Source organism: Leptosomus discolor, chromosome 1, assembly GCF_034619465.1.
Source record: "Leptosomus discolor isolate bLepDis1 chromosome 1, bLepDis1.hap2, whole genome shotgun sequence".
NCBI lineage: Eukaryota > Metazoa > Chordata > Aves > Leptosomiformes > Leptosomidae > Leptosomus > Leptosomus discolor.
Window position 1 is genome coordinate 31,117,335 of NC_141391.1, and position 19,704 is coordinate 31,137,038.

At 37.3% G+C, this 19,704-nt stretch overlaps 1 protein-coding gene across 1 annotated transcript in view; it reads right to left on the reverse strand.

The window, feature by feature from the left end:
* RB1 (RB transcriptional corepressor 1) overlaps positions 1–19,704 on the reverse strand; it is an 84,220-nt gene that overhangs the window by 52,442 nt on the left and 12,074 nt on the right. The window contains exons 4-13 of the mRNA XM_086476511.1: positions 18,925–19,059; positions 16,300–16,338; positions 15,593–15,660; positions 13,914–14,024; positions 10,723–10,871; positions 9,935–10,012; positions 7,208–7,317; positions 6,067–6,144; positions 1,006–1,093; positions 244–360 (exon numbers count right to left, since the gene is read on the reverse strand). Of these exons, the coding sequence (XP_086332637.1) occupies positions 244–360; positions 1,006–1,093; positions 6,067–6,144; positions 7,208–7,317; positions 9,935–10,012; positions 10,723–10,871; positions 13,914–14,024; positions 15,593–15,660; positions 16,300–16,338; positions 18,925–19,059 (973 nt within the window). The remainder of the gene's footprint in view (positions 1–243; positions 361–1,005; positions 1,094–6,066; positions 6,145–7,207; positions 7,318–9,934; positions 10,013–10,722; positions 10,872–13,913; positions 14,025–15,592; positions 15,661–16,299; positions 16,339–18,924; positions 19,060–19,704) is intronic.

Sequence of the window (19,704 nt, forward strand, 5' to 3'; positions counted from 1 at the left end):
GAAAGTATTTCCAGCATATTTACACCTAGTTCGTATTGCTCCTTATATATTAAGAATAATTTGTTAAATACCATCTTTACAGAGCTTTAGAAAAAAATACATGTCTATTTCTCAAGTTGAAAACAGTATTATTACTTTTTACCATTATTGATCTGCACTGAAGAAGGACAATCAGTAAGTCAGGTCTCATGTTAGCTAGTACCAGAGTTCAAACAAGTAATACTCAATCAAAACGCTAGTTACCTGAGAGCCGATTTCAGCACATCCCTGTCCAACTGCTTCAGCAAATTTCTTTTTGAAGATGTGACCAAGGCTTTCCACTCTTTTCAGGATACTCTCCTTAGGATTCACTGTACAATTCTAATAAAGTACAGGAAGGAGGGCAGTGGAAGGAAAGGCAAAGAAAGGACATTTTACTTCAAAAGCATTTGAAAGATTTAATCACATTAGCTCTGCTTCACTTTGTAACTTCTCTCAATCAGCTCATCAGCATAAATAAAAGTGGAGTATTTAAAAACACAGAATCATCGTATATGTTCGACAATTTCCAGTAACTACAATTTCATGTCTTACATGCAACTAGCTGCAACTAACGCAGCTAATATGTGAGTAGTACCTCTGACATTAATGTCTTTAAAATTAGAAATATGCTTAAGATGCTCAACGGGGACACAAGATCCTCTGTGAGTACATCCTCCTTCTTTTCTTTGGCTCCCTTTTATATCCCCTTCTTTTCCCATCTGACACATACATAAACAAACGTTAGTATTTAGTGCAGCAACAAAAAAATTTGAGAACTTCCAAGGTTCCAGTACACATTAGTTAGACAGAAGTGCTTTCTAAAATGATTAATCACATTTAAACCATTCCAATTAAAATGTACTTCTTAAAAAATGGTCATTGATAAAGGAGTTCCCAAAACAAATGTGTCAGATCTCTATCTGTACATTTTATTTGAGTGATAACTCCAAGAATCTTTCACAAATCTTCCTTCTAGTCACTTACATTGAAATACATGATGAGAGTATCTGAAGGTTTATCAGTTGCTGAGTTTAAAATCATAATCAATTGCTGAATGTTATTCATTGCAGCTCTGGAAAAATACAATAAAATGCACAATAAACACTAAGGCTGGCTTGACAGTTTCCAGAAACTGAACAACAATTCTATCAAAAAAAAAAAAACCCAAAAAACAACCCAACAAAAATCCCCACAAAACTATGATTTTTTTTCTTAACTCAGTTATCAAACAACCTGCTGGGAAAAACTGTTGTACTGTGTTAACCATTATGAATTTTAATAATCCAACTCATCTAATCATCTAATTATTAGAATTATTATAATCCATAAGTGAACAACCAAAAGAACATAAATTTAGCAATAAACACTAACAAGCACTTTGAAAAGCAATAAAATGGTGGAATTGCAATCCTTGTATGTAAAAATAGTCAGCTAAATGAAGCAACTCCGTAACAAAAAAAATACTTTGGCTTTTGTACAAAAATAATACAAAAGATTGGTGAATGAAGACAGCTTTTATGTTTCAAGTCACCTGTTCACAAGTGTAACAAGTAAGATGTATGAAAATTTGGTAGTCACAAGAAAATACAGCCTTTTTAACACAGATGCTTTGAAAACCACACATTTTTCAGAGGCAGAGCTGTCAACATTCCTACTGGCAACAGTATGAGAATACAGAATTTTCTCCCTCCCTGGATCTGAACCCAAAAGTCACATTAAAATTTAAATTCTTACTTAACTCCAATTCCTTCTATTTCCAACAGAAAAGCTACAATTTCTGTAATCCTTTTTCTACCTGCTGTATCCATAGCCAGGTTAGAAGGATCTTAAATATAAAATCTTCTAAACTTTTAAAGTATTATGGGTGGCGAGAAAGATGTGGATATTAAGGAAATTTTTCAGTTCCAAAGATATACAAACAACACCTTCTTAAGAAGTAGAACAAAAATTCTTTATTGCCTAGATGAAAACTAGATAAAAAATACGAGAAACATTTTATTATCCGGGGACTAGTACTGTTTAATATCTTCATCAATGACATAGACAGTGGCACTGAGTGCGCCCTCAGCAACTCTGCTGATGACACCAAGCTGGGTGATGCAGTGGATATGCCAGAGGGACGGGATGCCATCCAGAGGGACCTGGACAAGCTTGAGAAGTGGGCCCTTGTGAACCTCATGAGGTTCAATGAGGCCAAGTGCAAGGTCCTGCACATGGGCTGGGGCAACCCCTGGTATCAATACAGGCTGGGGGGATGAAGGGATTGAGAGCAGCCTTGCTGAGAAGGACTTGGGGGTGTTGGTGGACAAAAAGCTGGACATGAGCTGGCAATGTGTGCTTGGAGCCCAAAAAGCCAACCGTGTCCTGGGCTGCATCAAAAGCAGTGTGGCCAGCAGGTCGAGTGAGGGGATTCTGCCCCTCTACTCTGCTCTGCTAAGACTCCACCTGCAGTGCTGTGTCCAGCTCTGGAGTCTTCAGTACTGGGAAGACATGATGAGGGCCACAAAAACGGTCAGAGGGCTGGAATACCCCTCTTGTGAGGAAATACTGAGAGCTGCAGTTGTTCAGCCTGGAGAAGAGACGGCTCTGGGGAGACCTTATTTGTGGCCTTTCAGTACTTAAAGGGGGCTTATAAGAAAGACGGGGAGAAACTTTTTAGCAGGGCCTGCTGCAATAGGACAAGGGGTAATGATCTTAAACTAAAAGAGGGCAGATTTAACTAGATATAAGGAAGAAATTTTTTACGATGAGGGCAGTGAAACACTGGCACAGGCTGCCCAGGGAGGTGGTACAAGCCCCACCCCTGGAAACACTCAAGGTCAGGTTGGACTGGGCTCTGAGCAACCTGATCCAGCTAAAGATGTCCCTGCTCACTGCAGGGGGGTTGGACTAGATCACCTATGAAGGTCCCCTCCTATGAATTTGGATATACTGAAGTATTGAAGAATGCCTCCATGTACGATCTTACTGGCATTATTCTACAGTTATTGAGTAAAGAAAAAACCAAATAACACTGACATCAAAACTATTTGTATCTCTACTTAATGCCTACAATTTTCTTGCTAAAAATAGATTCAAAACCACAAGCAATATCCATTGATTCATATCCAATGTCGAACGCAGAAAACTACTACAGCTAACAGAAGTAACGGCAGTATTTCAGAAAAGCTGTAATAATTTAAAGAATTAAGAATATTCTTAAGAGAAGTACATAGGATCCTGTTGTTTATTCCACAAAGTTAAACGCCCTGTTAGGGTGAGTGTATATTTCTCTGAAGAAAGCATTTTTCAGTTTCTCTTCTAGAACCGAAATCTTGATGACAAACATCTTTCATGACTTTCAGAAAGATCATTATTTTAAGATAACAGAACAATCTTCTCAAACAGCAGGTATTATCCAGGAGGTGACTGAAATATCTATAGGTGGGAAAATAAGAACAATAACAATCTTGTCACACAGGACAAGAAGACATGGGCATGCACTAGCATCTATACAGCCCACATTTCCAACTTTTGGGAATATCATGTATTGTTCTGCCTTTACCATTTGCACATACATACAGAACTAATAACATATCCAGTACGTCCATAAGTACTAATGTGGCCTGGCTTTTTTTTAAACATATTTCAAGTTGTGTATTAAGCAACAGCATTAAGTTTCTATTCTTTTAGAAAGGTTCATGTATTAATTTTTCTCCTAACATCCAAAAACCAGTTTGATTCTTCCAGTGGTATTGATATTTTCTGAATGTTTCATTGTGGTTTTTAGGTTTTGGGGGGGATTTTTGTTGGTTTTAAATTTCTGTGCTATTTAATCTCAATTTGGCTCATATCAGAAAATAAGTGGGAAAGAAGAAAAATATGTTTAATCATTACAAGTGTAGTAGTGCAAAGATGCATCTTTCTTTAATCTATTTTTTAGAAGGTTTTGGTAAAATCACTTCTACCAAAACTCTTACTGGTGATAACAAAAAGCATAAGAACAGTGGAATAAAACTAAAATGAAAACACACAATCCATTCTCATTATGCTCTGGACTAGTACTTACACCCATTTTATCTATTGATTTCTATATAAATGATGAGATACAAACCCTTTTATGAAAATTATTAGATTCTCAACAATTTCAGGGGGCTTTAGAGCAGATCCTAAGTGTCTAGGTGCAGAAAGACGACATTATAAGAAAACTCAAAGTAATAACTATGGTGCTTTCAACGTAACCTGTAAGGGGTTCTAGTTAACGCAGGGAGAGTTACACACGTTTCACTCTACGCTGGTGATCAAAGGTTTACTGCCATCTAGTGACAGTTCTGTGGCTTTACGAAAAACAGTTACTGCAGCCCAAATCACTGCTGGTGAATAAGCCCTTCACTTGAACTGCCTTAAATGGCATCAGTTTTGGAAAACTCAGAGAAAAGCCCAAGCGTGGATGGGGAGAATCTAAATATCTCATTAGATCTCCTCTCAAGATCAGAGCTGGTTTAGCATATTTCAAGTTTCTAGCAATGCGGAAACTTGGTGTTCCTGGATTTTCTTAATTAGACTCGCATGTCAAGAACTTTCATGAAGCATCTTTCAAAGTGTTAGAGGGCTTTTTAAAATGCTAGTATGATGGAAAACTGTCAATAACAAGCTATCTATATTTGTTAGAAATGGGATTTGTTGTCAATGACCTTCTTCTTAAATACACTGCATGTTATAGATGGTCCAGTTCCTGATACTGCACATTCAGTCTGGGAACTGAAAGGCAAACTGATGCCTTTATGGCTAAAAAAGCATCACCGGCAGTTAAAGATTTGAAGCATAAGACTAAAAGGGACCACTAAGGCAATCAAATAAAACCTTTTGCAGTCACAGGCGATTAAAAGTTCTTTCACGTACGGACCAATATCTATCTCGGATGCATGTCTCCTTTTATTATTTTTATGAAGAAGCTTTTCAGAACCTTATCGCTCCGTTCGCTAGAGAACAATTAGTTTCTGCAGATAGCATTTAGTAGATTTATACTGGATGCACAAGCCCAGAGTGTAATTCATTCTTCCTCAAACATATAAACACTGCAGAAGTATTTTTTAATTTAAAAAAAAACAACCCTCATTTGAGAAAACTGAGGTAATAATTAAGGATACAACACTTTAACTTCTCTCATCTCTACAGCACGCTAAAATTAAAGACATTTATACAGCAAGCACGGAGCAAGAACTTCACTGTCCGATTTTATCAAACGTGACATCTTAAGAATGACTGACTGCACACAGGAACACTTCTCTGTTTGTCCACTAGCACATGGCATTGCAGTGACACTACTGGCTGGTTTCCAGGAATTTCTAAGCACTATCAGGCAAAACCATACTGATTTTGTCAAAAAACTATGGGGTACAAGGGAAAAATGGTACATGCAAATGTCCTTTCCTTTGGTTAATTGAATTCAAGATCGCAGTTTTTCTGCATTTGATTGTAGATCAATCTCCAATTAATACCACATTTCTACCCTATTTGTCTATTTTCCCAATGGACCAAAATACGTTGGCACTCTGATATGTTCATCTTCCCAACACAGGAAAAAAACCCAAAACATTGATACTCTGAAATGACAACCTTCCCATACAGAAAAAAATAATACTAAGAAGAAAAAGATAATGGGAGAAGAAATGTGTGTGCATGTACAATTTGGTATCAGGAAAGGAAACCAGGAGATAAAGAGCTAGAATAAAGATGTGAAAGGAAGATGGAAATATAGCAGACAAAAGTACTACCATGGAAGTATGAAGTTGCATTCTCACAAGAATGAATCAGTAATCCATTTTACAGACATCTTGCACTTAACTCGGTAAAAAGCTTTTTCTGTTTTCCAGAAACTTCACCAGGAACTGAGGGCACTCAGCACCCCTCAGTACATGCTCACTGCTCATTAGGGACCAGAACTACAGTCTGTTTTATGAAAAACAAACCAGTTGCTTTAAAATTAAAACAACTACTCTAACGATGAATATTTCTAGTTAAGATATTAAACAAAAGAACAGAGCTTGAAAGAAAAACTCATACCTAACAGGAGTCTGTGGAAGTATAAGATTAGGTTCCTCATCTGGATTGTTTTTCAGTGGTGTCCTCTCCAGCTGCGAGCTACAGAAATGGAAAATGAACTTATGAAGCACTAATGCAATTCAAAACAGAACATTTTCTACATACAGTTATTAATCTGCATAAAAAACTGTAGAACAGATTTTTAGAAGATCTAGACATCCAACCACTCCAGTTGTTAGAACAATGTAATTTAAATTCCTAAGCAGATCTACTTTGAGCAGGATGTTGGACTAGATGGCCTCCAAAGTTCTCTTCCAACTTCTTTTTTTTTCTATAATTTTTTTCTAGATTTCTATTTACAGCAACTTAATTTATATGTACAGCTGGTATTAGCTCCCTTTTTTATGCAATTTTAAACATATGTATTTTTCTAGCATAGTCACAGACTCACATTGTGACCTCACATTGGGTAAAGTTATGAAAATGTTGAATTGCCAGGAACCACTGGAATTTTAGAGTATGACTAAAAGAATTCAAATACGTTTGTATTAATAAACAGCACCAGGGAATGTGCCTGCGCACTGCTACTCCACCGTTTATTCTGCTAAACCATCCATGGCATATTTCTGTCTCATGTAAACTACCATTCCCCAACAATTTGTGGGGACAGGTCAGAAGTCAGAATGGCCTGAGGACCACCCCCAGCAGGCAGCTTCCAAATGCCACCAGCCAGTTTTACAAAGGAGGAGCTGGACAGTGAGGACCCACGCCATTCCATGCCACCGGCCCCAGAGCTGTAACACCTCCTTGGGCATATCTGATGAACTAGCATGGCATGGCCTCAGCCTCCTCCTCCTCATGATTTGTCAGCTTCCCCTGGATGACAGGGCCTTGCCCAGAGTAAGAATTCACATAGAGCTTCCAAATCATTTTAGGTAGAGTCACAGTCATACGTTTTCTAATTATTTAAGCTATAACGTAAAGCAAGGCTGCGGTTGCCAGAAATATCGTGGTTGAACTACAAACCTAGGAGACCAACAAGATGCAGAGATCATAGAATCATTTAGCTCCATTTAGGACATGCAGCAGAGGGACAAAGGCAGAAATCAACACAAGTTCACATTTTCTATCATAAAATGAAAGCAGTAAATGGAAATATTACCGTGCTATGACATCAGGCTGTAGAGTTTCATCGTGATCCAGAAATAATCTGGCGTCTATATCTTTGTTGTTGAGATAAAGTTCATCATACTGTTTCGAGAGAACCTCAACCTCAAAAAACATTGAAAAAAACCTATTTTATAGGAACAAGTTTGACAATTTACTGGAGAATATAAGCTAGTTCTACCTCATGAATACAATGCTGAAATGTTAAGAGAATGACCTTGGAGCTCACAAAGTCACTTCTTACACAAAGAGCTGAAACATACCCAGAGGAAAATTATCATTCCCATGCGCAAAGATAATCTTTTAGAACTAAGAGAAAACAATACAAGATCATGAGACTTTTTTGAAGAAATGTAGGTCTTGACACAATAAAGAGCTAAAAATAGCTAGAGTGGGAGACACAGACCTGTAAATCAAGCTAGCATTTCCAGGCTTTTAAATCTTTCCTTCCAGAAAAAAAAAAAGCATTTCTAAGAGGCGGAAATGTAGCATCAGTGTCCTTAGAACAGCTCCCAGACAATCCACTAGGTCCCTGTCTCTGCTGGTTTGGAAATGAAGGCCAAGACTCAAACTCAAACCCTCTTGTTCTGAGTGTAGGAAGAGTTTCCCCACTCAGTATCTGTGGTGGTGTAGTTTTTAAGAGACATATCTATTGCTACCAAAACACAGATCATTATTTCATATCCACATTGTTGTTGTTTTAAATTACTGCTAGAAGTTTCTTAGTTGATAAGATCCATATTGATATGACTTCATCTTGTATGGAAAAGTTTGTTGTTGTTTTTTTGTTTGTTTGGCGGGGGGGGGAAGTGTAATTTGTTTAGTTGGGGGGGGGGGTTTGTTGCTTTTTTTTTTTTTATTTTGAGTGACTAACTAGAAGTGTGAATTTTTTATCAGGGCCAGATATTAGCCTCAACTTCAAATCTGCTGCGGTGCTCCTGCAAAAGTAGGCCAGCACCTCAATTATCTGTTCCCTGAGCCCTTAAACATCCTAATTGATGCTGTGCTCTAGCAAACTCCTGCTACAAAAACAGACAACAGTGCATATGAACCCAAATTAATCCCCTCCCAGTTCCAAGAAAAAGCAAGCTGCAAATACCTCCTACACAGCTTTGCTCCTCATCCTCTTCTTTTACCTTTGCCAGATTAGTTTGCTCCAAAGTGACCTCATGGACTATTAAATCAAAGATTATCTTTAGAGTCCTATTATCGCTTTATTTGTTCCATTTTAAAAACTCATTCTCTTTTCATTTTTCATTATATTCCTAATGGCTGATGTGTTCTTTTTGTCTAAAATACTTCAGTATTTCATGAACTTCTAGAAACGTCAGATTCTCACTGCAAAAAAACAGCAGCTCAAACAAAACGGCCAGGCTAACTAGGAAGAAACCTTCAGCCAAAACTAAGAGTTCTGAATCAATCTACTCGTCAGTTCGTAAAGCCTGACCATCAAACACACAGTGAAGACAAATGAAATACCAACATTAAGCCTCAGAAGCTTTTCTTGTTTTGGAGACAACATTAAAATTTACTGAAAGCCCAGTGGTTTTTTATGAAAATGAAAGTCAATTTAAATGTCCCATATTACTAGCTATTGTACTGGATCTCAGCTATGATTGATGGTTAGTTGGATTACAGGTAAGAACTGACTACCTCTGAAAAATAGCTCTAACTTTCTGCTTTGTTTTACAACATCCCCTCAGGCACTAAAATTTCAGGAGCAAGGATTGTGTGACTGGATTTTTCTTCAAATGCATCATTTTATACAATTTTCACCAGCATAGTCTTAGACTGGTAATTTTGATACTATGCTTAAATTGACCAGCCTTGAATGAGAACCCTTATTGACTTGAGAATAAGCTGTATAATGACCTTTGCCTAGAAGTTCATACAGAGCTTCCCAGCTACACATACCTATAAATTAAAAAGTCTAAACAGACTGCTGATACCCTGAAATTCATTTTGAAAGAGATCAGGATCTTCAGTGAGTTTTGTATTTTGTCGCCCACCCAACAGACTATGAAACTGAATGGAACATGTACTTGACTGAATCTTGCAGACCTTCAGTCTGATAAGCTTCAGAGCTGCTTATTTTCAGGCTACCGCATCTATTGGTGACATACAGCTAAACATTGTTCTTTTAAGAACAATGGATGTATACACATTGCAAGAAGTTACCTACTAAGGTGTGCTCTTGCATGCAATGGTATAGAGGTAGTCTGCTGCATCCAGGCTACAGCTCAGTAAGATGAAAGTAATTCTGCACAGAAACAGCAGTACAAACTCTGCCAGTTGTGAAACTGAGCCTAATCTTTTTGATAATTTCTCCAACATGACTTCAGTGACATGTCTCAATTATATTTAAATTAAGCTGTGTAATTTAAGACTGTATGCATTTATAGACTGACTTCAGAGACCTGATATGGTAAAAGCTGCATTTTAGATTAATGGCCTCACCAAGATCATGGATATGCGGCTCTTATGCCATGTTTTGCTTTGACCAAAAGCACTGGTTCAGCCTCAGGAAATTAATTTATTAAATTCAAATGTAAAAGCTAAATACACTTCACGAATACTGGAATCCCTGCTAAGCCACATTCCTGAAAAACAATGCATTTCGCTAGATGATTTTAGAACTTATTAGAACTTCATCAATGTGAAAAGAGAATCTTAAGTAATTTAGCATTAAGTAAAGCACTGTTGTTGAACTGTCTTAAATTACCTCCGGTAGTCCATTTGAAGCTACAATACCAATAGAATTCAAGAATGGAATAAAGCTTGTGAAATACACATTTTTCACCTAAAAAAAGAAAAAAACCGTAACATTAGTGATATACAGAGGTAGCCAGGCATACACTGCTTTCATATATTTAACAAGAAACTAAATACGACACTTCCGTAATGCACTTCCTTTTGTTTTCAATAAAGCAAAAATAAAATTGCCTACATATCCATGTGTAAGCATGCAGCACATAATCCATTACTAGAACATTAAATGACTAAATTGGGAAAGAACTGCACTCTTCCCAGCCCTCTCGTATTTCTACTTCCACCATCTGCTTGGATATTAAAAAAAAAAAATCAGTCCTTTTTACGCAGGAATAGATTTATCAGCAAAGGAAAGGAAAACAGGGTCTTTAAGATGCCACACAGAAGCAATGTGCTTGTTATGTACATTTTCTCACCGTGGGATGCAGCTCTGAAACCCCACCAGAACAGCCTCACGTCCACACACTAGATGCTGTGATCAGCATACAACTTTGTACTGCATTCTTCACAGTTCAGTTTCCCTAGTGAAGTTATCAGCCATACCAAAGGGCTTGGTTTTTGTTGTTTTCTTAAACTACCTACTAGTCAAACTATAGACTAGCAGAATACCTTCATTACTGAACTTGATGGAATAGTTAAGCAAGCACAACTATTGAGATCTAAAAAGATCATTTAAATAAATGCATATTCTGGATGGGGTTTAGTAGCAAGATACAACAGACTTTAAAACACAGGCATTACCTCATCTAAATTACAATCATGCTCTTTACAAAGGACTTCGATAACTTTTGTGTCAGTATCAATTTGCTTTGAAGTGCGTGTATTCCTACTCTGACCTCTTCTTGGAGTTCGAGCTGAACCATTAACAGTCACTGCAGTCACAGCAGACTCTGCAAAGACAGTCAGAAGCACCACAAGGTTAGAGTCTTCTTAAGAAAGAAGAGATTTAAATTTTTAAACCTAGAAATTTAAGTTTTCATATGATTTTTCAGATCCTCTTCTTAAATATTACCCTCTTCATCTCTTCAGCTAGGTAAAAAAAAACAGGCAGGCCCTCAGCAGCTTTGAGTCAGCCAGGGCAGCTGACCTCAGTTAGCTACAGGTGTGGCCCATACCATAACGTCATGCTCATTATAAAGGGGGAAGGTTTGCAGAGGCAAAGGAGCTCCTGTGGGGTTCCTGCTGTTCTTCATCTGGTTTCTGCCTGCTCCTGATGACTACTCTCTGGTTGGATGTAATGACTGGATATTCATTTGGCTGAGTATAACTCCGTTGGTATTGGTGTTACCTTACTAAAATCTGTTCTTGCTTCTACCTACTCTCTGTTTTCCTGATTCTTCTCCCTGGCTGGTGAGGGGTCATCAGGTGGGAGAGTGACTTACAGCTTAACCCTGGGTATAGGCTAAACATAGACAACAGGAAACATATACAAGAAGAAAGCTAATTTTTAAATTCCTGTACCAGTATTTGGACATGTAGCTTTTAAAAAGCTATTCAACACAGAATGTAATAGCACTTTCTGCAAGTAGCTTTGAATATGCATCTGTTTTGCAAAGCTAGGAAAGCCTTATCTCTTCAAAGACGAATGACTTTTCTGTAAAAATAGAAAAAAAAAAGTGTAAAACAACAAGCTGAAAAGAGTAACTTCACTCTTTGTGTCTGAAGTTTAATAAAGTCAATGCAGGACTTAAGTGGAATATGGTTCTGCAGGGAATTCCTCCTTTCCCCAAACACCCCCAGGCATACAAGTAGGAACAAACAAGTTCACTTTGAAGAAGATATCAAAACCCCTTAATTCAGTGAGGCAAAAATATTTCATTTTATTAAGCTCAAAGTAGATGTCTTCAATATTATCAGCTTGAAATATGTGAATTATACTAATAACATATGTTAATATAATTAAATATTGTTGGTTTAAAACTGACACTTTAATCAGCATGCTGTTCTCATCTGTAACTTCATTTGTATTTGATAACTGTTCTGAGAAAATCTGATACGCTACACTGCTCGGGTGGTTGCATCTTAATCCCCTCAGCCTTAATCAGATCATAAAGCTTGACATCATTTAGCACAATGTGAAGCCTCTTGGTCACGAGGATTAGAACAATACATTGTGCTATTTGCTAAAAGAATGAAGTGCTGTTTGGCAGTTTACACAGCACCTGCATATATCACGTGGCTTCAACTCAGAAATCTAATGCTTTACAGTCATGACAGTGATACCCGTATTTGCAATTTAGTCTGAAATGGCAGTGTTTCTTTTCAAGACAGAATGAACAGAATGAAACTGCTTCTAATAATGAGCTCCTAGTCTTCATAGTTTCACTAAAAAAAATAAATCAGTGTGAACACAGAGCTCACAAACAGGTAGTTTCAATCCAATGTTTTTTGAAAAAGAACTGCTTTACAACATCTGAAATAAGCAGCAGCATATATCTGTCTTACTATGAAGGACAAATTTAAACTCAAAATAGTACTGGAGTAGGTCAGGAGTTTGCTTGCCACAAGCCCATCCTTTCCCACCCTTTATTTGTATTGGCTTTAGAATAAAAGTGAGGTTATTTGTTCTTACCTGCAACAAATAACTACTAGATCAGATCAGTATCTTCCAAAATGTGGAATTTAAAGAATATAGCCATGAATACATCATCTGTTCTATGACATTATACCCTAAGTGGATATTTAGTTGGGGTTGTTCAGCCTGGAGAAGGGAAGACTCTGGGGACACCTTATAAGCGGCCTTCCAGTACCTGAGGGGGGCCTACAGGAAAGCTGGGGAGGGACTGTTTACAGGGGCACATAGCAACAGGATGAGGGGCAATGGCTTTAAACTAGAAACAGGTAGATTTAGACTGGATTATTAGGAAGAAGTTCTTTACCATAAGGGTGGTAAAGCACTGGCACAGGCTGTCCAGAGAGGTGGTGGAGGCCCCATCCCTGGAGACATTCAAGATCAGGCCTGGTGGGGCTCTGAGCAACCTGATCTAGGTAAAGATGTCCCTGCTCACTGCAGGGGGGTTGGACTAGATGGCCTTTGGGGGTCCCTTCCATCCCAATGCATTCTATGAAATAAAGCAAGTAGATTTAGGCTATGAACACCAGTGTCACATCCAAACCCAGCAGAGGATAAACTAATTAGGATTTTTTTTTTTTTTACATATTGTGGCTCCAAATACTTCATTATATCAATTCCATAGCTCACAGAAGAAAATATTCAACAAAATCTTTGAAAATTACCAAAATGCCTTGCTTTCTGTGCCTTTTTAGTGAGTATTTCCAGGTTTTAGGTAAAAAACACAAATGTACAAAAAGTTACTGCTGAACATAAGTTTCTATAGTGAAGACCCATTATATTTTTACTTAAAATAGAGACACTTGCCAATAACAAAGGCAATGTAATAAGAGCAAAATTATCTAAATTTTATCTTTACTATTTTATTTTGAGCTCCCACTGCAATTAGGTTTTCTATCCATCGTGTATTTCTTTTAAATGTCTGTATAGTCCAGTATCTTGTATATTCTGTTATCACCATACTGTTGTATGTCAATGAAATAACGGAGACATAGCATCATCTTTTCCTTTTGTAACTCAAAGCAAACCTAAATAATAGCGCTCAGTCACCATCTACCCAGAACCTGAATTCTTTTACCAAAGTAAAACTGCTGTTTTAACAAGCCCCTGAACAACTTGTATAGGCAGAGGACACAGCAAATGGCTGGTAGGGAAAAAAAAAATTCTATTAAATACACTGCCACATTCAGTTAATTTAATTCAAGTTCACTATCATCTAAATTGAACTAAACCACCAAAAAATCCATTCTAATAAGCTTAAGAAGGTTTATTATGTTAATTATGAATGTTAGCATGACTCTAATAGAAATTTAAACCAATTTACTTTCTACTTCAGCGAATAAAAAACTAAGAGCCTTACTGTATGGTTCCTTGAGCATAGCAGGAGGTGACAGTTTGATAAAATAATCTAAGACACACAGCAACAACTGGAAAGAAATCACCAGGTCATCTTCCACTTGCAACACTTTACCTGCAATCATTTAAAAAGGTAAAGAAAACCTTTGTGAAACGTTTGACTTAATTTTAGAAATAATTTTGAAAAAATAAAGATTTGGAAGTTCATTTAATGAAACACTACAATTAGAACTCAGAAAGTATCATACAGGATGCCAGTGTTTCTTAAAGGCTATTGCTTTTAAAACTCCCGGTTCTTAAGAGGTTTGTTCCTTTAAAGATAGCGTACATATAATTAAATTCACTGTCCACAAAATTCCTCTCAGTGCTCCTTTCCGAATTCTTTTTCATTTTACTATAGTGGAGTAACTAACTGTGTAGACTATTTTACCTACGTGTACCTTTTATTTCTGTGCAATTCTTCCTCACTTTCTTTTTTGTGGTCTTATGCAAGCTTTGTGAAAGCTGCTAAGTATTCAGAAAACACGAGCTGCTAGTATATAGTGAAGAGAAACTCAAAACATGCGAACACGCCGTATGCTCAGACTGTCAGATTTATATGACATGACTTAAAAGACACACAATATTAGCACTAAGAGCACTTTTTAAATTACATTATTGCAGCTGTTCCCACACTATGATTCACATGCCAGAGAAGATCTACAGGGCCATTCCAAGATGGCGGGCATCTCCACAAAATATTTGGGGAAAGTCGATAGTGATTCAGAACAGCTACAGATCACTATGTGCTCTATTTACACATGCAATTTTTGTATTTATTTTCTATCAGAATTAGCAAGCATCACCCAGGCTGTCCTGTGACTTCAACTACTTGCTGATGAATTTTAGCTTTCCTTATTCTCAGTGAAATGCAGGCTAGAAAAACTTTGTGGGTTTTGCTTTATGCTTATGCTTGGAGAATTCTAGTGAAAAAGTTCCATGAAGTTCAGCTGATCCAAGACTGATTTCGATAGCAGAGAGGTGTACACTTCACTGATAACACAGACCTTGAGTGAGCAGCAATTAAGATAGGTGATTCACTCCTTTTTGTAGGAGTAGTACAATGAGACGGGACTCCATGGACTATCATAATTATTTCATCACTCAGCTTTAACTGGAACTTCTGCCTTTTCAAGGAAGAATCATAGCATTCACAGGACATCATTTCAGGGACTTATTATCTTATTATAATAGTATTATCTTATAATTATATCTTATTATTAAATTTCTTTTATTTATATATTTTGTATATATTTAATGTATATATTTATAATATGTATAAACCTATCTAAAAATGGTGCCAGTCTTTTCAGGTAATCATCCACTATTAAAATATCGGCAGACTACAAAGCCCTGAGAATAGATTCACAAACACAACACCAACCTTTAAAGTAAAAAAATCTTAGAAAGCTTAAATATATATATATTTATATACAGGAAGCAATACCAGTGAAAAGAATAGCCAAATTGCATAAAAAGAAATATTACTGAGTAGTTACAAAAGCCACACAATCAAAACATTCTGGGTCTGTACTATGTATATTTTTGATAAGGATGCTAGTTTCTTACTAGACATGTAAAACAAAACCATAAACTCGCTTCAACAATAATCATTAAAATAACTGTCTTTTAATCAAAATTCACCTTTTGCCAGCAAAAAAGTAATCCAGTAATTTTTTAGGACTAATACAGAACGGAGTTCAGCAGAAATCCTGTAGAGACACAAAAATAAAGACTTTTCATTAACAGCTCTGTAATAACTTAAACTATAATTTCTGAAAACATGCTTCAGTCTATTGAACAATTTAAGACAACATGCAATATTTCCCATATAGTTATTAATTATCTCATTCCATTCCCATATAATTATGACTACACATGTGACAAAATTAAGTCTCTGTAAAGCCATTCAAGAATCGGGAAATATCTGTATCATCCTTGGAAAAGAAAGTGAATGTAGATAATTCACTTAACTGTTACAAACTGTTTCCTCTATTGTGCCTTTGACTAATGCCCTATTCTCCAGTCACAGCATGAACTCAAGATCATTTGGGAGTTGCTAAGGCATCTTTTCATCTACTCATTTGTTGCTACGATAGGAAGCTCACTCCCCAAATGTTCCTTTCCACCATGCCAAGACACCCACTATTGGGTGGCAACCCTTCATGGAGGAAGTGATCATTTGATCACTGCAGCTCTCATCATCTCACTGAAATTCAAAGTCCCCACTAAATCTAAATTAAACATATGATATACTATGACTTAGGTCAATCTTAATGGGTTAAAAGATAAAATGCTGACATGTTTTACATCTTATCTTGACAAACACAATTTAGGAAAGTCAAACTTACTCACTACTAGGTTGTTCCAGATAAATAAGGCCACAAGTCCTAGAAAATAAAAATAAATTTTATTTTAAACACTCTTCTGAAAGCAAACTATGCAGTATCTTTGACTTCAATGTAGCAAAAAATATATCAGTTCACAAAACATGATTCTAACTTTAAAAACACGCTGACACTTAGAGAACAGATTAACAACAGACCAACTACAGCCCTGCCAAAGCCGAAATAACGCCGTTGCTTACGTGCTTATGTCAAATCTTAAACAGCAAACCCACTTTAATTTGGTATAATAAAAGCTGTTATTGTATTCTTCCATAAAGACAAGATTTGTACGTACATTGTTACACAGTTGCTTGTAACACATAGCAAAGTATAGAATCATTAGGTTGGAATAGACCTCTAAGATCATCAAGTCCAACCGTTGATCTAATAACACCATGCCCACTAAACCATGTCCCAAAGTGCCACATCTGCACATTTTTTTAACATCTTCAGGGATGGTGACTCCACTGCTTCCCTGAACAGCCTGTTCCAACGGTTGACTACTCTTTCAGATTTTTCCTAATGTCCAATCTAAACCTCCTCTGGCGCAACCTGAGGCCATTTCCTCTCATCCTATTGCTTCTCACTTGGGACAAGAGACCGACCTCCACCTCAGTAAAACCTCCTTTCAGGTAGCTGTACAGAGCGATGAGGTCTCCCCTCAGCCTCCTCCAGCCTAAACAATCCCAGTTCCCTCAGCTGCTCCCCATAAGACCTGTTCTCCAGACCCCTCACCAGCTTCGTTGCCCTTCTCTGGACATGCTTCAGCACCTCAACGTCTGTCTTGTAGTGAGGGGCCCAAAACCGCACACAGTACTCAAAGTGCGGCCCCACCAGTGCCAAGTACAGGGGCACAATCACTTCCCTACTCCTGCTGGCCACACTCTGATACAGGCCAGGAAACATGTGCTACAGCTACTCAGAACACTATAAAACGGCATTTTAAAATCTTTACTATTTCTGCAGTGTCACCACAAGCCTTGTGGTGTAATGTTGCTTCCTAATTATTCTGGGTACATGTCATTTCAAGAAATAAATTCCGTTTATTCAAAAACAAAACAGGAAAAAAAAATTGTTACTGCAATGCAAGTTTCAGAAAAGTAAGCAAGTGAAGAAGAGTTAGAGGAGGGACAAAACCTGAAATATGCCTGTGTAAATCTGCAATGACACTTTTATATCCCAGACAAAACTCACAATTAGTAAAAACAAATAATTTACAACTTTCATAGAACTTCATAGCCTTAAGGCAACTATAAACTTCACAAAAATATTGACATACACATTACCCAGGATAACGGTAAGTGTGATTGATTGGACTTTGAAAAGACAAATAAAACTTACATCACATTTATGCCTTGATTCTATAAACTACCAAAGGGTGACCTGCTACCTCTTTCAAAGGTCATTTAAGGGATATTTGAAAGCCTTTTGTGGTTTGGGAGGCAAAACTGTAGTCACAGTGACTCAAGATTCCTGTAGGTGAAAAATACCACAGTGTTCTGAAGCAACAGTATCAAATAATACAAGCATCATAGAATGACGCTTCAACATTTAATAACATGAAACAGTTTTCTACTGGTATATGCTATAGAGAATTTCACAGACCGACTACAAACTGCCTCAGAGGATCACAGAATCACAGAATTGTAGGGGTTAGAAGGGACCTCAAAAGATCATCTTGTCCAACCCCCCTGCCAAAGCAGGACCAGCTAGAACAGGTCACACAGGAACGTGTGGTGGGTTTTGAATGTCTCCAGAGAAGGGGACTCCACAATCTCTCTGGGCGGCCTGTTCCAGATCTTGACAATATGCACCTGTGCTAGCACATATTAGCCTGTAAAAGGATCTAAGGACTTTATCATCTCTGTCTTCACATTAAAGCACAAAATGCAGCAACTTACCACCTTGGAATAACAGCAACTCAAAAAAAACATCCATTTGAGAATCTCCCGAGTTTCAAGTTACACACAGAAAGCTCTTAGCACTCTGCCATAAGCACGTTCAATTTTTCTGTACAAAGAGAATGCCCCTTGATTTTCATTGCACTGTCAGCGAAACCACTTGGGAAGGTTTACCTTGATTACATGGGAGAACTGCCAATAGAGCAGGCTCTGCAACACCCCTAGATGCTATAACAAACAGGCTTCAGTTCCAGATCTGGGAGAGACAAACTATCTTATTTGTGCTTTTTTCATTCCAGAGCTCCTTAGAAAGAAACTCTTGGATCACGATTTGGGGAGGGGTGGGCAGGTAGAAACGGAAAGTTCATTCAACAAAACAATATTAGATAACAAAACAATCCTCTTTACAAATGTAAAAAGCGTAACGAAGGGACCAGCAATCACTTGTCATGCTACTCTTACTATTGTTTGTACTGCAATAAGGGGACTGTTGAACAAAGCCTTGTAGTAGTTACGGAGTAAAATATGTGTTTATTCAATGCATGTAAACAGTTCCATTTCACTGTTCTGTAAATATTAGCGCACAGAGTTTAATTGGGCTCTTCTACTACACAGTTTGAAAAATCTATATACTTAAGTGTTTATAGCCATAAAGAATTCATCATTCCAAAATGAAAACACATAATACCTTTCAAACTTGTGGTATAGTGCAAGTAATACATCATATTTCTTTTTCAGCCTTGATACAGTGCTATCAACTTTAGTGCTTACAGTATCCATGTTAACATCCACCTCTTTCAGAAACTGAAAAAATGTGCATACACTGCAAAAAAAGGAAAAAGATGACAGATTATCATAATTCTGAGAATGAGTATTCTGAAATAGCTCTTAAAAAAAAAACCAACCCCACCAAAACCCATTGTCTTACTTCAGACTCCAGCATATTCTTACTACAACTAGCAATGACTGAGAACCTTGCCTTGGGAAACACTACTTGTTTACCTTGAGCCCCACCTTTACATTTTCCAGATGCAGGAATACTGTTCAACAAGGTAGCAGAGGCATCTCACAGTATGGGCTTTACTACAAAAAGAGAATTTTCTTGGCTAGCACAGATGTTATCTTTGGAAGTCAGAATTTGCAAACTAGATGCATCTTTCTTCCTTGCTCAGTAAAAGCACAGATACCCAACACAGACATCTTGACCCTTCTGTTCTTCCTAGAAGTTCTACTTTAGAAATGCTCTTAACTACTCTAAGAATACCAACCTTGGCTCCATCCATGCTAAAGACCTAGGAACAAAAACTGAAATGAACGCATCGAATTACATGGAATTTTGTCTTGCAACAGCGGCAAGGACATCCCCACCCTTTGGAAATACTGTTACACAGGGGACCAAAGTTTTCCCTATTCATCCATGTAATGTTATGCCCATCAAGAAAGCATCTTGTTATGTTCATAACCAAAA